We start from the raw sequence: 17,370 nt of genomic DNA on the forward strand, positions 1-17,370 counted from the left end.
TTAAGACATCTACATAAATTAATTTAATAACAAAAACAGCAAGCAAGCATCGTGATCTGTAGTCATGGTGCCAGTTTATTTATCTCATTCCATACACACCTTAATTCTAAAGAAAGGAATCAGGCTACTATGAAACCCATTTAGAATTCGCTCTAAAGGAAGAGAAAAAGTTAAAAACATATTAGAACTAAATTAAGCTCATGGAAAATAATGTTATCCCAAATGTTAGCAAACAGAACTTAAAGTAGCAATTTTATTCACATGGTTGATAAAGAAATGCTCAGATCACAAATATCAATTTTTATTATTTTTATTCTAAAGTGGAGTTTAATCTGGCTAACTATAATTTATGAATTTTATAAATGCAACTAATACAGGCTTATTTTTATTTGGCATATAGTTTTGCTATGTATTTGAGCAAGTATACTTTTAATGGCTATTTTTTTAAATATTAAAAAGGTAAAGATGTTTCCCACAGACTGAAATATCATAGACTAAATCATAGATAATAAATTTTAGATTACACCTTTTAAGTTAACTAAAATTATGCCCCTCATTTTGCAGAAATCATTACTTTTAGTTGAAAGCTTATTTTAAACATGTTCATTTGTACAAAGAATATTCATATCAATCTAACTGCACAATAGTATACTAATAGTATTAAAACTGTTTCAGTACTAAAATATTGTTTGTGCAATTATGCACCAACTCCCCATCCAAGAAGGACCATTTCTCTCCCTGCCCTAGACATATTATTTTTGCATTGGTTTTGGTAATAGTTTTAAGTAATTTTTCCTCCTCATAATTTACTTCTCAATGTTTAACTTCTCAAATATATACAAAGACACAAACTAGAAATAGGTCTTTTTTTCTAACTATAGATTCCTAACTCCATCATCATATACTAAACATGATGAGTGTCCTTTTATTTGTAGTCAATTTTTAAAGTCAGATTTTCTCTCTGAAAATTTTTATAAAACTACACATCAAGATACACATATTAACAAAGTTGTACTTATCAAAGTTCCACAGGAAAAAAATCAAAACTTTTCTAAACATTCCTAAGTACTCCAAAAATGTATACTGTACTAAAATATTAAATATGGTTGTGTTTCTGTTACAACAAATACCTTATATGAATATGTACTTATAAATCACGTTAATCTGGTTAATTTTACAACTGTCATACAACAACAATTATTAAGAAATTTAAGGACATGATTTACATAAAGCTTATAATCAACTTATGAAACATTGAGCATATATTCATAGTAATATTTTTTTAAAAACTCAAAATGACAAGGTGGTTAAAATTTTAAATAACAAAATATAAAAATGTTCCTTGGGGAAGACATTCCTATATATGTTCCAAATGATATAACTTAAAACCAAACCAAGGGATGAGAAAAGAAAGCTTATTTTAAACGTGTTCATTTGTACATTTAAATATCTAGTTGTACTTTCACATAAGATGTGTCATGCAAGAAAACTTGAAAAATCCAACTAATTTTACTGATGAAGGAATTTTCTGATAGCCCACCTCCCAGAGATAATGTCTCTTGGCATTTTGCTATAGTATTTTCTTCCCATCTTTTCATTTATGTATTTTTATCTATCACAATTCTCAAAATGTGGGTAAAGATGAACAATTCTGATACGACGAAAATGGACTGAATTAAGTACTAAAATCAATGATGATAAGCCCAAAAAAGAATCTCCACAGAAAGACACTATTTCAAGTAGCATTAACTACAAGCTCCTGTGTAGCCTTTAAAACATCAGAACACTCTCATTTATTTGCTTTCTCTAAAATGTCTGCATTTATGTATTTGTATATAAATTAAAGCCATGGCTCTAGTGAGTCATTAGACAAGCAGAAATAATAACTAGAATTCTTTCTCTTTGACCTACAGGTTACGCCGGCTGTTGCAAGTAAAGAGCGGAAGGGTACCTGCTTCTCAAGACATAAGTAGCTATCTGAAACATGATACTTCATAAAAGCAGAGTGAGTGACACAATTTCAAGGTCTGGGCTATATTATATGAAATACAAAAAAAATAAATCAGCCAACTTCCATGAAAAACTCAATCATCTAACAACCTGGTCAAGAACCATACTTAAAAGAAGTAGTTTCAAATAAACACAGGGTGTCTCGAGTTCTTGGAATGTTCCAGCCTACACGTAGCTGATGGTTGGTGTAAATGGCACCAGTATAACCAGAAAGTAACTTTTCATAACCAAAACTTCATCACCTACTACATGAAACACCCAAGTTATCTTCTACTTCCCTATTACAGCAAGTCTTTTACCCATTTCACTGTTCACTCACCATTAAAAACAGTTAAATTCCAATATACGAAAGTTCACATCAACATTTTATGTTTTAAGAAATCATTATTCAAACTACGCTTATGAGAAGTGAGAAATTAAATATAGCAGCACATACCTATTGTCGCACATGACAACTAACCAATATACAGATAGCCAATAAATGCTTGTTGTTTCATCATTATAAAAACACTAGATCAGTGACACACTCAGAATTTACCCTTTTTAAAAAACTAAAGAAAAACTGTATTTCAGGGCTAGAAAAGCCCACAGTTTATGTAATCCAAACACATTCCTTCCAGGCCTGGGCCTTTACTGCTGCATTGCTAAATACTGTTCCTACCAGTTACTGGAATACATCTGACTCCTATTTTTAAAGTTAAAAGGCTAAAAGGCTAGTTTTATTTCATGGATTAAGTAGTAAAAAAAAAAAAAAAAGATAGACCTGGCCAAGTCTCTCAAATTTGTGTGTGGCTTTTTAAAAAACATCCAAAGTAGGTGAAGGAAGAATAAGGGGGAACAATTCATTTCACCTATAACATAAGCTAGAACACATTCTAGATTGATTCTCAGCCAACGCAATGTTTCCTGCTAAATTCAAGTGGTGGTTCTGTTTGCACAAAGTCAATTATTAGAGGTACAGAAGAAATGAGTTTTAGAGCAGCGAGTAACAATTTACCACTCTGGAGAGTGGAACCTAAAGTCTGAATTATAACACTCTTTTTCTGACGTGGCAATATCTACCTTTATGTTATATTGTTGCCAAAACTTCCAATGTCTAGACTACATTGATCAAAGGTACGAGTGCTATCTACAGTGACAACATAGGTCCCATCTCATCTGATGTGTACCTCCACTGCGATACAGGAGAAACCACAGGTACACACAAAAGGAAAGGTGTGTGCTGGACTGACTGAAGCATGTAACACGTGCTGGTGCCAGTTGGTCCATATGATGAGGAAGGTAGCTTTCCACTGCTCCTACTATTTTTGTGCACAGGTAGGAAAAGTCATACAACAAACAACTCTGATGAGACAAATGTCATTCAACATTTTGAATAATCCATCCCACTAAAAGCAACCAAGTCCCAACAGCCTAAACTCTCTAATCTTCACTGAGTCACTACAAAACAGCTGCTTATAATACAGGAATACAGAAAGAAATCAAACAAAGGAAACAATTTTGTAAAATAGAGAATTTTTTATTAAATACAAAGAATGTTTTTATTATTCAGCAATTCATATTAATGTAGCATTTGGGGTAAAAGGTATGGATGACATGAAGTCTACAATGAACCTTGTTTTTAAACATTCCAAATGTTATAAATGTGTATTAAAATAAATAGATACCTAGAATAATCTGACAGTAAACTCTCCCAACACCACCCTGAGAGGAAGGAGGAAGGAAGAGGGCACAAAACCTATTTGCAAAAATTAAAGGCATCACGCAGACTAAATGTATATGTAGAAATATCAAGAGGCAAGTAAATCTGACTACTCTCTAGGCCGCTGCTATGGTTATTAATATTTTATAAAATTATTAATGTATATTTTGCTTTTTTTAAATCAATACCTATACACAGCATTTGGCATGGCACTGATGGGAAAGTAACTGACTAATGATTTCTGCTGGAGAGGAACCAAAAAAAATCTACATTTGGTAAAATTAAATATTTTAAATTTATTTGGCTCTGAGAATATCAATGTTCTAACATGGGTAATAGCTCTAATTCAATTCAACTGATCATCTTTATAATCCCTTGTGAGCATTAACTTAAATGAAAGGACCTCAGAATTCATTTCAAAATAAGCCATAAGTTTCCTTAATAAAATAATGATGGTGCATTGATGCTATCCAAAAAGTTAATTGTTAACTACAACAGACCTACTAAATCATGCCCAACTGCTAGCCTTATCGTTTTAGAAATCCAATGGTAATAACTTTCTTCAGGCCTCAACCACTGCAAACTTACCGCACTTAAAAGAATTAGATCATACAACATTATTTGGTAAAACAATATTCTGCATCCTTCATGGAATTACAATCCCATGTAATTACAATCCTAAAGGGGATGGAAATATTAGAGGGTACCTACCATTCAGTAAAAATTTTTCCTAATGATTTAATCTCAAAAGAAAACCTCAAATTCATAAAAGGAATTTAATGCTGCCTGAAAGTAGCTATAGAGCTTCTTCCTTTAAACAATATCTACCATGGTTACCACCACTTAATTAAATCCTAGATCATGTCTACAAAAGCAGTTATTGCTGAACATTAGTCTGCTAATATAAGTGAATAATTACTCAATATTTTAAAAGTAAACATTTACTGCCATTTATTATAGTTATCTTTGCACCAGCACACTTGTGACTCATTGTGTCTACATGCAAAATCACTTCACATTTCCAGGCTGCCGACTGAAAGGAAAATGAGAGGGCAAGGATGAAGAATCTCAAGTGTCCTTTCCAGCTCTAAAAGACACAAGCACACTTACATCCCCTCAATCCTTTCACTGTATCCTGCACATACCAAATCTACTGGTTAAGCACATTACCATGACCACAAATTATATTCTTAAACAAAACCCCAAAACCAAACAGGAAAGCAAAACAAAATATATCATTTTGACACAATTAAAAACTTGTATATGACCAAAAACTACCATACATTAGGCTACAAGAGAAAGAAACAAAAATAGGAAAAGATCTTTTCAATACAAATAGCAAAGGATTAACATCCTACAGATAAGAAAAAAAAACCTAACATCTCAACATCTTTTGTTTAAGACAAAAGATATAAAAAGTCAATAAAGAGGAAATCCAAATGGTCAGAAACATATAGAAAAGGCTTAACCTACCAGAAACCAGAGAAATGCAAATGAAAACAAAAAGATACCATATTTCAACTAAATATCAAAAATAAGAAATCTTGAAATATCCAACGTTGGCAAAGATGTAGAGAAAATAGTATGCATTCCCTGACAAGGCATAAACTGTCACAACTACTTTGTAGAGAAATCTAACAATGTTTAGTACAAATGAAAACATACCCTCAACTCAAATTCTAGGTTTATGTCCAAAATCTTGTTCATTTGTACAAGGTAAAGCATACAAAGATGTTCAGAATGGAAAATGACCTATATAGTCCTTAATAGAGAAACAGAAAAGTAAGCATAAACATATCCCTACAATGCAATACTAGGCAGAAGAACTTAAAGGGAATGAATTGGCTCTCGATAAATGAAATATCAAAAGGTTCAAAAACAGACCTAGTCAGTTTGGCTCAGTGGATAGAGCATCAGCCCCCAAACTGGAGGGTCTCAGGTTCAAATCCTGGTCAAGGGCACATACCTGGGCTGCGGTTCGCTCCCTGGTCCCAGTGGAGGCGCATGAGGGAGGCAACCAGTTAATGTGTCTCTCTCACATTGATGTTTCTCTCTGTCTCTCTGTCTCTCCCCCTCCCTTCCACTCTCTCTAAAAATCAGTGGGGAAAATATACTCAGGTGAGGAATAACAACAAGTTCAAAAACATATTGGGGGTAGGGGGAAAGCAAGATACAAAATTATTCACTCATGAAAATGTTCTGGAATTAAATCGTGGCAATTGTTGCACAAGCCTGTGAATATACTAAAACCTACTAAATGTTACACTTCAAAGGGGTGAATGTGATGGTATGTGAATTATATCTCAATTGAAGAAATGATTGGCCCAGTATGACACTTTATGAATATTTTAAGACACAATACCCTATGACTTACAGTAATATAAATGTGCAAATGTACATAAATAGATGGAAGAAAGGCTGAAGAGCTGGAAGAAAAGGTTGAGTAGCATTTAAAAATTTTAGTTGAATCTATAATACTTTAAATCCCTAAAATCAAAACAAGGAAGCAAATATGATAAAACGTAAACATTTTCATTCTTGGTATTGGGGATTTGAATGTTTGTTATCATTCTTTCCGTTGTTGTGTTTTCCTGTACTTTTTCTTTTTAGAACTATCAAAAGGGCACAAAACAGGCATATCACAAATGACAAAATGGTAAATACGTAGTACATACATCAGATACCTGTCATTACTAATCAACTAAATGCAAATAAAAATGGGGTATTATGTCATCCAGTAGATTGGCAAAGATTAAAAAACAACAACTGGGGGGCAGGGAGGTCAACCAAAGGACTTGTATCCATGCAAATGAGCATGACCAATGGACACAGACAACAGGGGGGTGGGGGCATGTGCTGGGGGGCAGAAGCAGGCGGGGAGAGGTCAATGGGGGAAAAAGGAGACATATGTAAAACTTTCAACAATAAAGAATTTTTAAAAAACTGCCTGGCCAGTGTGGCTCAGTGGTTGAGCCACAAGCTATGAACCTGGAGGTCACAGTGCAATTCCCGGTCAGGGCATGGGTTGCAGGCTCAATCTCAGTGTGGGGTGTGCAGAAGGCAGCAGATCAATGATTTTCTCTCATCACTGATGTTTCAATCTCTCTCTCCCTCTCCCTTCCTCCCTGAAATCAATAAAAATATATTTAAAAATAAACAAGTAAAAACTATTAATTCCAAGTACTGGCAACCATGTGGGGAAATAGGCAGTATAAACTGGCACAATCATTTTGGAGGAAAGTTGGTGATGCATATCAAAATTTAAAATCTACATACCTTGACTCACCTACCTCCCATCTGGAAAGTTAACATAAAAAATTATTGAAAAACCATAGGAATAAATGTCAAGGCCTCGGCTAGGTGACTTGGTTGGTCGGAGTATCATCTGGTACACCAAAAAGTTGCTGGTTCGATCCCCAGTTGGGGCAGATGCTGGAGGCAACCCATCAATGTTTCTCTCTCTCTCTCTCTCTCTCTCTCTCTCTCTCTCTCTCTCTCTCAGATGCTGGAGGCAACCCATCAATGTTTCTCTCTCTCTCTCTCTCTCTCTCTCTCTCTCTCTCTCTCTCTCTCTCTTCTCCACCCTTCCTCTGTCTCTAAAAATCAATGAAACATGTGCTCAGGTGAGGATTTAAATGAATGTCAAGGATGTTCACATAGTATTCATATCAAATTCAAACTGAGAACAATCTATATGTCAAAATAATGTATAACAAATCTATATTCAACGTAACACCATAAAATTCAGCTTTAAAAAGATGATATTCCATCTGTGCAAGGGTAAGAATATCTATCTGCACATCAGTGCTTTATCCCCAGTTCTGTACAATTGTGCAATGTAATTTCTATGATATTTATAACAAAAGCTCTTTTTAAAAAACACTTATGAACTACCTGTATTATCAATGGGCAATTATTTATCCAAAGACTCTTTTCAGACAAGTTGTAGTCCCAAAAATGAATACAGCACTACAAACAAGAATAAGGAGAACCACAAAGTATAAGAGAATAAAATATTAAAGCATCACAATATATGTTATTAGGAAGAGAATGAACTAAAGAGATTCTGGCCACATGCACACAAAACAAATGTTTTAAGAGACTATGATTTTGTATCACTGAACAAGAGAATTTCTCTTTCTACATGTCAGCTTCTTCTCTGAGGAATAAAAGCATAAACTAAAGCAAAGTATAAAAACCAAAGGAACAAAATATAGAAATCTATATGATTTCCATTAGGGCAATGTGAAACATTATGTTTCAAAGATGAAAAATATTCTACATTCTGGTCAAATAAATTAAAATCTAATAAAGTTCAGTAATATATTGAGTCCTTGCTTAATTTTATAATTGGTATAATTATATTTAACGTCTTCACCCTGCAAGTTCTCTTTTGAAAACGTAAGTCACTAAGAGATTTAAAAAAAATTCCACATCTTAGAACTATAAAAGCTGTGCTAAGTAGTAGGAGTCATCTGTAATAAATGGCCAGAAAAGAGGGCTGAAGGGCTAAGGTTGGTCCATGGAAGGCCGCTGGAAGAAAACTTCAAAGAACCCAGAGAAGGAACAAAGGATCTTTAAGGTAAAATTATGAAACCCCTTGATACCCCTTACCCTGTCTACCTCACGGAGGTAATTCTACAGAGGGTCCCCTAAAATAATAGATGTAAAAGGCTTCTACAGAACACAGATAACACAGTATAAAATGGATATTAAGTATACAACATATCCAGTAAAACCAAAGGTTGGGATTTCCTTTTCTGAAAAATATTGTTAGGTAATAGTTACACTGGAATTTACCCAGGCAAATGCCTTGGAAGATTTATCTTTTCTCTTTCCACTAAATGAATGTTTTATTAGCAACAATAATGGTTTTTAAAAACCAGCTTCCACATATTAAGGGGGCAGTTTATATGTGCCAGGTTGTATGCTGAATACTTTATACTAGAGGTTCTCCAAGTGTAGTCCGGGGACCCCGGGGTCCCCAAGACCTTTTCCAGGGATTGGCAAAGTTAAAATTATTTTCATAACAACTCTAAGACATTAGTTGCCTTTTTTCACTCTCATTCCCTCCTGAGTGTACAGCAGAGTTTTCCAGAAGCTACGATGACATATGATAACACAGCAGACTGAACATGGAAGCACAGAACAGGATCCAGTTGTCTTCTATTTAACCAAACATTAAAGAGACACAAAAAATAAAACAATGTCACTCTTTTTCCTCTTCTTTTGTTTTAGAATTTGTTTAAAATGTCTCCACTTTAATATCTAATCCAGTAAATGTTAATAGATAAAACTTGCACAGAAAAAGCTCTTTGGAGTCCTCAACTTTTAAGTGTAAAGGGGTCTGAAGATCAGTAAATTTGAGAACACCTGATTCATATTCAATCAACTTCTGAGGTACTGGTTCTGTTCAATCATCATTCCCTTAACACAAATGAGGACACAAATGAGAAAAAGACACAGAAGTGACTTGCTCAAGATCACACCAGACACCAGAAATCTCTTAAATCATCATTTGAATACAAGTTCTAACCTTAACTCCTCACCACTGAGCAATTCAAGATAGTTCAAGATCACTTTTAGATAGCTACATGTTAATCCCTGTTTAAAAGGCAATGTTCTATTACTGGGTCTTTACTCTTTGACTTTGTCTTAAAAAGTAATGACTGCTCATTGGAGTGCTTTAAAATATATAGAATTAACTTTTTTTTTAATCAAACACTGCAAAAATAACCCCCATCACCACCAGCACCTTCAGCACCCTCTGAGAAAACTACTGATAAAGAGTTTTTACTTATATACATACATGCATAAATATTTTATCTGATTAAGCACATTTTTAAATGGATCGCACTGATTTAGTAACTAGCCTTATTTCACTTAATTTATCTTGAAGATCTTCCTGCACCTACAAATAGATTTACCTCTTTTTGTATAGATTACCATCATTTACTCCTACTCAATTGAGAAAAGTCCCCTTATGGCTTACTATTAAAAAACAGTCACAAGAAAGATGATGTGCCTTTGTGTAGTTGTGAAGCCATATCTGTTTAAAAAAATTCCTAGAAGTAAAATTCTGGGTCAAAGGGTATAAACATTTACAATCTTATTAGATTTTGCCAAATGCCCTCCAACATGTCTGTGCCCAATTTACATTCTCACTAACACCACATAAGAGTTCCTCCAGCAACTGAGTTTTCGGGGGCCTTACAAAATTACACTTACGTTGCTTCAAAATGCCAAGTAATAAAACTGTTCTCACTGGTCATCTTAATTCCATACAGAATTCTACACAAATCTTATTAACACTCTCTGAGTGTATCAGTATAGTTTTCCATCTTTATTTTTCCTTACACCTTTTAAATACCTCAAAAGAGAAAATACACCAGGTGCATACAATATCTGCAACTAGTAAACCCTCAAATTTTAAATACCCTGATAAAAAGTTATTCAAATTATTTCAGAACACAAATCAGAACGACACAGTAAAGCTGGGTCAAACACTTAAATCAAAGGAAAGTTATATATGTGGATTTATTGGGCTTTATCTGCCTACTCAAAGGACTAAGGCTACAAATAAAAAGCTATCAATTCATACCACTGGCCAAATTAGCTTACATAAAATAATAAGCAACAGATTTCATATCATAAATGTCAGTGGAACAGATTGTAATAGTAAGGATAGCTGTAATTGAAAAGAAAGTTCATTCAAATTCACATCATACTGTAAATGAAAACATTAATATTTTAAATGAAATGTTTTGAATCTAACTATTCATTTTAGTCATATCAGGCTATTATAAATCTTGGGTACTAATAAACAAGATATGGTCTTTTTTTCAAGTAGATGGTTTTAAAATGCATTATACTCTGACCTGCCTATTCTGTAACAGCTAATGGATATTCTAGGCTTAACCATTTCAACAAAATCTCTCTCTCTCTCTCTCTCTCTCTCTCTCTCTCTCTCTCTCTCTCTCTCGTTTAGGACTTTAGGATTTGTGTTAGTAGTTTTAAATTGAAAATCTCCAATACATCTTTGGGACAGAGTAAAATCTCATTAAATCAAGTTCAATTAGCTCAATCCTGAAATGGCATATGTAATTCTCATTAGGCAACAAGTTGATGATACTATAATTTCTTCCTCTACAAGTTCTCATAATATTACTGTGAAATAAAGAAAATCAACCTGAAAATTAATTCACTTTTTCAAACCAAAGATTTATGAAACTAAGGAAGGACTCATCCATCTTCGTGGCTAAAGGATTCATCCTCAGTGCTAAGGTCCACTTCTGTTTATCTGCTACTGTGTATAGTGAAAGTGACTTAACTTATTAATAGCCATTCAGAGTTTAGAATATGTGCATTCCCTGTAAGTATTTTGTGACTCGGATTTTTCACAAAGCCATTTTTGTAGTTTCTCCCATTTTCAATCCTAACACTTATAGATCTATAATATTGCAAATATAGCACCTTAAAAGGTATAGAAGTTGACTTGGAAATGCCTGGCATTTTTATTCTGTGCCTATTCTTATCAGTCTGAAAGACATTATAGGCCAAAAAATGAGTCCCAGGATTAAGTGGCATGTTTGGTGTTAAATGAATTTACAACTATCCCCAATGAACAGAGAAACCTTCCCTTGCAATCTGAATCATGTGTAATTACAGTATGACAAGGTCTCTCCTGGGCTATGTAAGCTGGCATTTTTCCCAGGACTTGTCACATCATGGGAAGCACACATACAAATAAAAATCCAAAAATAAACATTTTAAAACAATGGCTTATAGACTACATAAAGAAACTCCACAGTTGAGAATAAAAATTGAAGAGCCCAACGGACAAGCTGACATCTCACCAGAGACATCTGGGAGGCATAGTATTATCGAGTGGCTCACCACGCCTAGCAACAGCTCCCAGGTGTGGGCTGTGTGGGCAGCAGCCTCACATTCCCTCAGGCTGGACAGAAAACCATTAGGCATGGGGAATGAAGGGGAACATCACCACACACACCCACGGAAGCAGAGAATGAAATATGGGGAGGTTGATCATCTTTAATTTCATAATGCCAATTTGTAGATTGTGAAGGCACCTAAACAAAGTTATCTTAAGAGCTACATCCTCTGCCAACTGACTTAGTTTCCCTGATTCAATAAACATGGCTTTTTTGTGTGAAGTGTATTTCACCTCGAAGTGACTAGCAGCCAAACAGTCATAATAGTGTGTACCAAGGATCTTAGAAGATGGTTTCTTTTGTTTAAATTCCTCTGCAGCGGCTCTATGGGCACATGGAAAAGGGAGAGGGAGATTCCAAGAGGCATCATACCCAACCTCTTAGAGGGACAGAAACTTGACAATACTCATCCTTATCCCAGTTTTTGAGGAAATGTGAATATAATATCCCTGGTTATATTTTGATAGAAAATGCTAGCAAAATCTAAATGTCTTTCCCTATAGGCCATGCATATTCCTCCCCATCTATTAGAAGCTGGATTCATTTATTAACCATCCAGCAGAGCCCATCAAATCCAACTATTCAAGTTTTCAAAAGGAACTATAAAACAGACCACTAAAGGCAAAACACACATCCTACATCGCGGTACATGAGCTCTGGAAACAAAAATAAGCATTAACACAAGCCTCTCCCACCTCTAAGGCGCACAGCATTTCTCTTTATTCCACCCCCTGAATGTCCAATAATTTCCACGTAGCTCTAAGCAGAATGGATTTATTATGATGTGACCCTAAGAAGCTGCAGGAGTTCTAGATGCCAATAAAGATTACGGATCAAATGGAAGATAACTACTAACCATTGTGTCCACTTAGATAAATAAACCTGCTCACAAACAAAGCACCTTATTGTATTTATAGTGTTGCCTCCACTAATCCAACTAAAACAACCAGACAGCTTTCCAGAGGCTGTGGGGAACAAGGAATCAGGATTTCTCCAACTCTCTCTCTCTCAATTGCTTTTAAAATAACACCCGGTTTCTTTTCTTCAAAACTGTCTTATCCTTTCTGGAAAACGTTTGGGAACCCAAGGCTCAGCAGGATGACGCCAACTAGAGACCCAGGCTAAACACCAAGGTGGGGAAGGACTGAACCCCAGGACAAAACATCGTTCCTCTGAAACTTAAGACTGGACCTGCTTGCTTCCCTTGCAGATCACATCGGGCAGGCATTTCATTTCGGAAGGTTGTTCAAAAAAATCGAATGAGCAGTTAAGTGCCACTGGGGACTATGGATGAGTAAACCCCCCAACTAAACCTAAAATCTTGGCCGTGCAGGCTGGGGGTGGCTAATCCACAAAAGGAAAAGTCCGTGACAACTGGGTACTCAATGCCTCCTATACAGGGAGGAAGGCAGAGAAGACCCCCAAGAGAGGCGACTTCTCCAGAAGGAACAATAACTACATCCCGTACATTCTCTGCCAATAACACAGGTAAGTCTCCATTTCTTTTCTTTTTTTTGGGGGGGGGAGCTCAAGCTGTTTATTCCCTCCAGCCCCACTCCCCACACCCAACAACTAATTGCACCTTTCCCACAGAACCCGCGGCTAACCCCAGAGGACCGGTGAGGGCTGGCTTGGGAGGAATAAACACTCGACACCTGACGGTGCTTTCTCTTCGGTGACTTTCACGCAGCCCAAGCCGCCTGCACAGGCGGGAGCCCGGACCTCGCCAGCGCGGCGCCGCGCACCCGGGTCCCAAGGCTCCGCGGGCGAGCGCGACTGGGGGGGGGGGGGGGGGGGCGGGGAGAGGGGAGGGAGAGGGGCCGGGGACCGTCGGGCCCAGCGATTGTTCCCTCCGCCAGCAAAGACATTTTTTATCGAGCTCCTTTTGTACTCGAGCCCTACCTCTTTTTGGCCTAGGGAAGCTTTCGTGCAAGTGGAAGACGACTTTCTCCACAAAGTGCTGAATGTTACTGTGCTCCGGGCCGCGCACGAACACCATCCAGTCGTGGGTGAAGCCCTCCACGGTGGGTTTTTTCCTCACCTGGGCGCGGTGCCCCAGCTCGAGCTTCACCTGCACGGCACACTGCGGGCAGCGGGAGGAGAGACAGCCGTGAACGACAGGAAGGCGACCCGCTCGACCCTGCACATTGCGCCTGACATTTTTTTTTCCTTCCTCCTTGAAACGCACATAAAAGGCAACGGCGGTGCCCTCTGCATCCACGTTTCACGCGCGTGGGCGCGCACACTCCACACCCCCCCCCCCACCCAAATACACCCCAGCAGCCGGCCCGGCCCCCCGGCGCCCCAGGCCCAGCATCTACACCGGCCCGGATTGTAACGGAATGTTACCCCCATCAGGAAGGGGGTCCGGGGTCTGGGGAAAGAGGGAAAGCACGCTCAGCCACTACCAGCACGACAACAAATGCATCGGAAACAAATGAGAAGACTATTAGGAGACGGTGCCGGGGCGGTTTCCCGGCGTGGGAGGGGAGGTGGCTGGGACTCCGAAGAGGGTTCGGACGAGCCCCCTCCCTGAAAGTACCGGGGCGACAGGCACACGCCGAGGAAGTCTTTGTGTACGTGTGTGTGTGCGTGCGTGTGGAGCGCGGTGCCAGGCTGAATGGAAACTACAGGCAGCCTCCGCCGATGGGCACAAACTCCCGTGCTCCTGTCGTGGGGTCCGTGCACAACACAAATGAGACCCGGTCACACACACACACACACACACACACACACACACACACACGCCCGCAGGAACACACGCCGAGGCATCCATAACTTCAGGCACCCCGCACCCGCCAGCCAAAAGCCCCACGCGATCGGCGAGGCCATCCTAACGGGAGCCCCCGCAACGCACTTCCAAGAGCCAAAGTGGCCCCAAAGTACCTCCCACCTTCCCCCCCAAAATGAAATTCAGAAAGGCAGGGCGGCGGGCGGACAGTCACGGAGCCTGGACTGCGCGCAGCCCCTCGCGGGGGCAAAGTTGCGTGCGGCCCCGCCGCTGTCAGCCCGCACACTCCGGCTCACACACGCGCGCCGCGGAAAACGCACCATCGTAGCGGCCGCCGAGGCTGCTCACCGCGTCCCCGGACTGTGCCCGCGGCTCCCGGCGGCGGCGGCGGCGGCTGAAATATGGCTGAGTTATTATTCGCCTCCTTCCACCGTGTGTGTGTGTGTGAGTGCGCGCGTGTGAGCGAGAGTGCGCTTCTTGCGATTGCAAAGAGGCGAGGAGGGAGGAGGCGCGGGGGGTGGAGGAGAGAGAGAGAGAGAGAGAGAGAGAGAGAGAGAGAGAGAGAGAATGTGTGTGTGCGCGCGCGCGCGCCGTGGGGGGGTGGGGGGTGGAGGGAGGGGAGCAGAGGCTGAGGGAGAGGCAGCAGCTCCCTGCAAACCGAACCAACATTTTCTAATTGAAACCGCTGAGCGCTGGCGCTGTCTGTGGCGGCACAGGGCGAGGGAGGGAAGGCGGGGGGGTGGGGGAATCTTTTATTATTATTATTATTATTTTGGGTTTTTTGCATGTACTTACCGAGCTAGCCATGCCTGGGGGCTCGGAGGTTTGCTGGGGTGTTGTGAGGTACCCCCCCTCCCCGCCCCCCTCAGCTGTAATTCATGAAGAGGCTGCTATGAATGAGAGCGCGCCCAGGAGCAGAGGGTAGATGGCGGACATTCTCTGCCTTTTCCCCCCGCGTTCGCTCGCTCGCTCGCCGGGTTATTAAACTCAGCCCCAAAAGCAAAAGCAGCAGCAGCAGCGGCAGCGGCAGCGGCAGCGGCAGCTCCGGGGCCAGAGGATGAGATTCCGGAGCATGCGCCGTGGCGCCTGGCACCCGGGCGCCCAGCCTCTCCGGGCGGAGGGAGGGCGGAGCGCGCGGGGAGGCCGAGCGAGCGAGCCAGGGGGAGCTCGAAAGAGCCAATCGCCGGCCTCCTCCCGAAACCCGGCGGCCGGCTGCGCCGCACTGGAACGCCCCGCTTAAAGTAACAGGTTCCCGCTGGGGGTGGGGTGCGCGGGGTGGCGAGGAGGGCGGGGCGGGGAGGGGGCGTTGGAGTGGGGAGAGAGGCCAGCTGGGGAGCCACCCCTGCCCATGTGTAAACTCCCTTCGCCCTACAATAAAAAACGGATTAAAACCGCTGGAATGTAGCCACTGCCCAGAGCCCCCAGCCGCCGGAGAAGGGGTGTGAAATCAAGTGTTCGGCGTTAGTTAGCACGCTGGCGGGAGGGAGGGGCTCTCTTTTACTTTCCACCACGTCTTTTCTGTGGTTTTGTGCTGACAAGGCAAGAACTCTCACCCAAACAAACTTATTTAAAGACTGAGCAAGAGAAACACCATCCTACAAATGAGCACAAATAAGCGATCGCTGGAGACTGTTATAACCGGCAACCATCCCCTGGCCCCCTTTCCCCATCCACTCACAGGCGCCGGGCCCCCGCGCTCCCCACCCATCTGCCACCGCCACCGCCACCGAAACTATAAAGATGAGATGAACCGGAGAGAAAGAAGAATGCTATTTCCTTCCAAGGGAACGCCTCCCGCGTCGGTAGTCCACGGGCGGGGAGGCCGCACAAAGCAGTGCCCAGGTGAAGGCGAGCTACCTGGGAGCGCCGGGTGCAGACCCTCCGGGAGGATGCTTGGAGTGGTTTCCTCCGGGATGCTTTCCCTCCTTTCAGCCTGCCGGGTTGCATCAGAACGTGGAGGATTGTCCCTCTGAGGAAGCGAGAGGCAACTGAGAGTCTTAAAATATCAGATAAAGTGTATGCTGACTGTCCTGTGCATAAATTGGATTCTAATCTTTAGGCGTATTGGTGACAGCCAACGTAATCCCATCTCTGCGTATTAATCCGGTTAGGTTCCCCGAGTGACAACCAGTCGCGGAAGTGTTCCCGGAGTCGCGCGCCTGCAACGTTCCCACTCGGGTTGTTTGGTCTCGGTGGCCGGGGATGGAACAGCTCGGCCACGCGTGGGGCGGGGTGAGGAATACTGACTCGCTTCCTTTAGCAACGCAGACAACCTCTACAAAGGAAACGGATAAGATCTAGACAATTGATTTGAAAGTGAAAGATGGGTGTAACTGGGGTTCGTTAAATGAAGATCCTTGCATCTCCCTGGTTGCTTTGCTGCCGCCTTGATCTTCTTTTCTCCCCCCTTTTTCCCCCTCGCTTTCCAACTTCTTTTCTGAATCTTTCCTTTGGCTTCATACTCTTTTTTCCCAACCTTCGCGCTTTACTTGCTTCTTTTCTTCTTTCTGGCTCAACTTTCTTGCTTTCTTTTCATTTTTTTTTCTTTCATAAAACCACAAAAGCACGTCGTCTTGGCCCTTGGGTTAAAGAGAGTAGTTTTAACGGGAAGAAGGGTACCTGGAGCATCCGGGGTCTTATTTGTTAATTTTCAGTTCTCCCAGCTGCTCACACACACAAAAATAACCCGAATCAGATCCTCCACTTACAACCAAGAAAAATTCTCTGGCTTAAGGACCCTAACTTCTCCCATCTCTCTATTGAAATTTAGCACAGAGTGGAGAGAACGACGGAGGGAGAAGCATTTTAATCCAAGGGCTTAGATTTCTCATCTGACCTACATGTACATGGATGCATATCATGTACCTGTAGGTGTGTCTGCGCATGCAGATGAGGACTAAATTTATATACACGTAGACAAGCTGGGTGTTAGGACCGACATGAAGGGTGAACCTACTTGCTAAGCACTACTACAT

General features: G+C 40.8%; 1 protein-coding gene across 2 annotated transcripts in view; it reads right to left on the reverse strand.

Annotated features, from left to right (window-relative positions):
- Positions 1-15,517, reverse strand: part of MLLT3 (MLLT3 super elongation complex subunit) — a 260,712-nt gene extending 245,195 nt beyond the window's left edge. The window contains exons 1-2 of one of the 2 annotated variants that reach the window (XM_079790495.1): positions 15,191-15,517; positions 13,567-13,747 (exon numbers count right to left, since the gene is read on the reverse strand). In XM_079790495.1, the coding sequence (XP_079646621.1) occupies positions 13,567-13,747; positions 15,191-15,202 (193 nt within the window). In that variant the 5' untranslated portion in view covers positions 15,203-15,517. Of the gene's footprint in view, positions 1-13,566; positions 13,748-14,715; positions 14,853-15,190 lie in introns of those variants that run through there. The other variant, XM_079790496.1, reaches the window with a different exon arrangement.
- Between the last annotated feature and the right edge of the window lie 1,853 nt (positions 15,518-17,370).

This window comes from Cnephaeus nilssonii, assembly GCF_951640355.1.
Source record: "Cnephaeus nilssonii genome assembly, chromosome: 14".
Classification (NCBI taxonomy): Eukaryota; Metazoa; Chordata; class Mammalia; order Chiroptera; family Vespertilionidae; genus Cnephaeus; species Cnephaeus nilssonii.